This window comes from Mesitornis unicolor, unplaced genomic scaffold (assembly GCF_000695765.1).
Source record: "Mesitornis unicolor isolate BGI_N332 unplaced genomic scaffold, ASM69576v1 scaffold49281, whole genome shotgun sequence".
In the NCBI taxonomy this organism is placed as follows: domain Eukaryota; kingdom Metazoa; phylum Chordata; class Aves; order Mesitornithiformes; family Mesitornithidae; genus Mesitornis; species Mesitornis unicolor.
The window spans coordinates 1-5457 of NW_010165377.1; the positions used below are offsets into that span (position 1 = coordinate 1).

Consider the following 5457-nt stretch of genomic DNA (forward strand, 5'->3'; position numbering starts at 1 on the left):
ATCCCTAACATTCTGTGATTCTGTGAAACCACTTGGGTTTTAGTAATGATTTAGCAGAGACTTTCTCCATGATAAATTTAAAAACTATCTTGGATAAGGTTAAAAAACTTTGACACAATAACTTCTCCTGCATTACCAGTGGGAGCCCTGGAAATTATCACAGAATTGCACAGAATGGTAGGGGTTGGAAGGGACTAGATGATGATGATCTGAAAATCATCTAGTCCTACTCCTCTGCCAGAGCAGGACCACCTGGAGATCACACAGGAATGCGCCCAGGCAGGTTTTGAGTGTCTCCAAAGGAGACTCCACAACCCCTCTGGGCAGCCTGCTCCAGTGAAAATTATATTGCTGTTGACAATCATCTTGGCTGAAAATGATTGTCACACTAAAAATTTTATTGTATTTGTATTTTATCAAATCACCTTTACTAACTATAAACAACCTCCATGTTAAGTGCTGTTAACTAAAGATTCCTCTGAGTTCGATTTTTAAGTTTGTAAATGAATGCTGTGGTTTGAGTAGTCTGGCAGAAACAAAGCCTGGGCATTGTCTCTGCAACACCAAGTGCCTTGTTCTCAATTTCCTTCAGCTATTTAATTAGAACAAGGAAGGCTTTTCTAAGTGTCTTAACCTTTGTATAAACAATGCTTTAATTAAGATAGCCAGTGGTTGTGTATATCAGAGTATGTAAGTGAAATCAAAGATGACAAACTTGCTAGGTTGTTTTTTCTGTACTCTGTGTTGAAAATAACTCTTCGTGCTATATATGTGAAGTTGCCTGGCACACTCGACAAGTTAACAGAATTGCTGAGGTCAGCCACATGGTGGCAGAATGAAAGAATCTGAAAACAGCCCTGCTTTGGGTTCTTATTTAATTCTAGGCTTGGACACTTCACTCACGTGATTTTGGATGAGGCAGGGCAAGCAACTGAACCAGAGACCCTGATTCCTCTTGGGTTGATTTCAGAAGCTAATGGACAGGTTAGCATCACTTACTGAAAAGTTTTGATTTACTGTTCGTACTTTTGTGAATGAAGTGGACATTTCCTGATAATGAGCATGGAATGCTCATTTTATTCATGCACGATATCAATTTCTCTACACTTAAAATTAATCGTTTTACATCTAAAACAAGCCTGCATTAGTAGGACAGGATTCAGTGTGTGAAAGATGTCAAAATAAAAGTATGCTTTCTTAGTTAAAGACGATAATGTATTTCTGTCCTGAGCCTAACCTTTCTTCACAGACAGATTAGATGTCTGAAGGAAAGCAGAATACTTGATATTAATTGACCTTTGAATTCTGAAATGTGTATGTTATTGAAACTACACTTTTAAGTAACTGTTTTAATACAACAATACAATTTAATACAATTTTTTTTAATTGCATATACAGATAGTTCTTGTTGGAGATCCAAAGCAGCTAGGGCCGGTGATAAAATCTAAAATTGCACAGAGTTTTGGATTAAATATGTCCTTGCTGGAAAGACTGACATCAAGAGAGATATATCTGAGAGATGAGGATGCTTTTAGTGCCTGTGGAGCATATAATCCTTTGCTGGTGAGTAAAACTGCAATTTTTAATTAATATTTTTTCATCTAAATCAAAAAAGTAGCTGTGGTTCCTGCTGTTTCCTTTCCACGTTTTTGCTCCCTGATGCTTAGTGATAAGTCTAGCTTAAGCATTAGTTTACTAGGAAAGCTTGATTATTTTGAATATATACTCTGAATACCAAGGATGCTGAGCCCTCCACATGTTAAAACCCTTCTTTGAAGAGATTCTCTATTCTTAGCAGAGTAAGTCAAATATGGCGCAGAGTTCTAAATAATGGCTTTAAATTCCCTTTCATCCCCATTGTCCACATTTACCATAACACCTTAACTTAATTTTCCACAGATGATCAAGTAAAACTTCTACTTTTAACAAAGACAAACAAAGCCTTTTCTTTAAACGTATGGATTAATTTTGCAAATGTCATGTTTCAGGCAGAGAAAAAAGAAACTATTCACATTTCTTTATCACCCCTTTCTCTGAAGGATAGCTTCCCAGAACTCTTGTATGGTGAAGTAGCTAAAGCCTATGTTAAGTGGCAGAGGTAGCATAGTACATAAATGACCACAGATGTTTCAGCTGCTTTAAATTTTTAATTTTAAATTGTCTGAATCTGAGCTATAGGGCTAAAGTTACATTTACTAAGATAACTTCCCATTCTCATGGTAATGTACTGTGAAGAACTAAACAGAACAAACAGTAACTAGATGACCATGTAAGCAGAGGAGGGAGGAAATCTGATGGCCGATCTCAGAGGGAAAGCAGAGAGCGGTGTTTGGCACTAGGATTTAGGTTTGGGTTCAGCCTACTGAAAAACCTGTCACACTTCCTCCTAAAATCTGTTACGGTAGACTTTCATAGCTGTGTTCCTTATGCAATGCTTGAGGAGAATTGACATAGTGAGAGAGCAGGAAGTTTGAAGGCTTTAAGGATGCCAGTGGACTTAAATATCATATGTGAGTCTTTTTACAGGCCATATTTTTTTTCAAAGTGGTTATTACTGACTGGGATGCTTCCTTAAGGCCATTTAGTTTAGAGGAGACTGAGGGGAGACTTTATTGCTCTCTACAGCTACCTGAAAGGAGGTTGTGGAGAGGTGAGTGTTGGTCTCTTCCATGTAACTAGTGACAGGACAAGAGAAAGTGGTGTCAAGTTGTGCCAGGGGAGGTTTAGATTGGATATTAGGAAAAATTTCTTTACTGAAAGAGTGGTCAAACACTGGAACAGGCTGCCCAGGGAGGTGGTACAGTCACCATCCCTAGAGTTGTTCAAGAAGTGCATGGGTATGGCACTGTAGAACATGGTTTAGTGGGCATGGTGGTGTTAGGTTGACAGTTGGACTTGATGATCTTAAAGTCTCTTCCAACCTTTGTGATTCTATGATCCTTTCATTTAAAGACAAACACATTCCTGATTTCTAAGGCCAGCTTCTATCAGCTGTTCTGATGCTCCCTTTCTGCCTGTCAAGACTTCCCCAACAAAAAAATGGGTTACATCCATAGAAACCCCATTAAAAGAATCTGACTCTTAAAAAAGAGAATGTGCCTATAGATCACATGTTTTAAGAAACTGGAGATGACCAATTCATCTGTCATGTGTATTCAGTTCATTTTTTCCCCCCCCTCCCATTTGGAGGGGAAAGAGATGGTCCTTCAAAAAAACTGTTCTTATTTAGTATTTGCTTACAGAAAATCAGACCTGCAGTTTTTATCCTTGGTACAGTTCTTCAGCAGCTTTAGAAAAGCTGAAGGCTAGAGGATGGTAAGGTAGTATCTGCTAGGGAGCTCTGCACTGTGAAGTCTAATGAATAATTATCCATTTCCATTATGGATTTTGGTTTTTGTCTTTGCAGATCACAAAACTCATAAAGAACTACAGGTCACATTCTGCACTGCTTGCCTTGCCGTCTAAGTTGTTTTATCATAAGGAGCTAGAAGTTTGTGCAGACTCTTCAGTAGTCACTTCTTTGTTACATTGGAGGAAATTGCCCAGGAAGGGTTTTCCATTAATTTTTCATGGTATAAGGGTATGTAAAATGTTCGTGTATTGAAAATACGAATAAGGAGGGCTGATAGAAGTTTCCTAATGTTGTAGATGAGTTTCCTTTAGAATGAATTCTAGAAAGGATATGGAAAAAAGAATAAACTTTCTTTTGCAAATAAGGTGACTTTCTGACCATCTGGGTTTAGCAACAACTACTCAAGTCAAATGTTTGCTAAGAACTTGAGCAGCTCCCATTGAAGTGTATTGTGGAGACATTTTGATACATATTTAGATTTGTAGCAGACTGACCAAGTTGGAGATACAGTCAGCTGCCTTGAGATTGCTTTTGGTGAGTGTTTGCAGCATTAGAATGAGTACAAGACTCTAAAACTAGAGGATTATTAAGCCTTAAGTAGGCAGGGGAAAAGTAGTACTTTGGAAAAAAAAAAAGTTTTTCTTCAGTACTCCAAGAAGTTAGTTAAAAGTTATAATATCCACTGCTTGGAGAGGCTTTTGGTCTCTTCACCTTGCACAAAAGCAAGATACCAGCTTGCTAAGACATGTTATTCTGAGTTGAGATTTAACTCCTTTGTTGCACACTTAGAGTACTGTTGTCATATAAATTCTCCAGCTTAAAAAAATATTAAATATTAGTGATACTTGTTCATTGGGAAGGGTGTATAGCAAAGAGAAATTGTATATAACAATACATCACTTTTTTTTTACATTTAGGATGTATAAGAATAATTAATAATTAAATTCATAGTCACTTCTGCACCTGGTCTTCACCATCTAATTTCCTTTCCTCTAATATAGGGCAATGAAACACATGAGGGTCACAGTCCTTCATGGTTTAATCCAACAGAAGCAGTTAAAGTAATGCAGTACTGTTGCCACCTTGCTAAAAATGAAAACGCTGTCGTGTCAGTGAGTGATATTGGAGTGATTACACCGTATCGTAAACAGGTATAACTGATGTCTAAGAACTTTGAAGTTGCTGTATTTCATCTTAGTGGTTTTCACTGTGGCTGTGGTTTGTTAAAGCTGGGGGGCATATCTTAAACCTTCACTGTTGTCTATTACGTGGTGTATTATCAATCATTAATGATGTTTCTGTTGAAATCTAAATCTAGAGAAAACAGTAATGGCATTCTACTTCTTTAGTTTTAAAAATGAGGAAATTACTAAGGAGAGATCTGCTTGCTGTTTTGGAGAAAGAAGCAGATTTTTTCAGTTGCTGGGAGTAAAGAGTGCCAGTCAAGAATTTATTATCCAACACTTGGAGCAGCAATCTGATTCTGTCACTTACTCTGCACTGAGGAGTGGAGCAAAAGGGAAATGTAGTGAAGTAGGTGGCATGTCACCTTGCTATGGCTTTGAGGAACCTGGAGGAATTGGGACTTACTAGCTTCAGACTTGAAGATTGTATAGAGAATGTTGAATGTCAACCTCAAATGCTGTGCTTTATTTTTAAAACCATTTATATTCAAACTTTAAAGTATGTGATGTCTGCTTTCATTTTAAAAAGAAGATTAAATCCCTTTTCATCTCCAGAGAATGTTCTGGACAGCATGCACATTAGTTTTCTTGGTGTTCACATCTCAGTATTCATGGCCTTGCATGTGTGGGTTGGGGGAAACACTGTGAGGTGTGTGGAAAAGACCAACCCTTTTTGAAGAAATCTCGCTTGCGAATCAGAGTTCTGCTTGCACCAATCCTACTGGTCAGGTGTATGCACCTGCCGAGGTTTATAGTTCACTATTTAGTTTTGAAATACTTATATGTAGTTTTGATGTCACTGAATCTCTGATACCCTAAAACATTGCACATCATTTGATATGATTATGTCCTTCATCTGCCTGTGATGCAAGACATATAATAGTAATGTCTGCTCCAAGAAAGACAATGTGTATTGCAGGA

General features: G+C 37.6%; 1 protein-coding gene across 1 annotated transcript in view; it reads left to right on the forward strand.

Moving 5' to 3' along the window:
* Positions 1 to 884: 884 nt before the first annotated feature.
* LOC104548553 (putative helicase Mov10l1) overlaps positions 885 to 5457 on the forward strand; it is a gene marked incomplete at its 5' end in the record, with an annotated part of 8717 nt that continues 4144 nt past the window's right edge. Inside the window, 4 exons of the mRNA XM_010194602.1 lie at positions 885 to 984; positions 1399 to 1563; positions 3407 to 3580; positions 4354 to 4503. Coding sequence (XP_010192904.1) covers positions 885 to 984; positions 1399 to 1563; positions 3407 to 3580; positions 4354 to 4503 — 589 coding nt within the window. The remainder of the gene's footprint in view (positions 985 to 1398; positions 1564 to 3406; positions 3581 to 4353; positions 4504 to 5457) is intronic.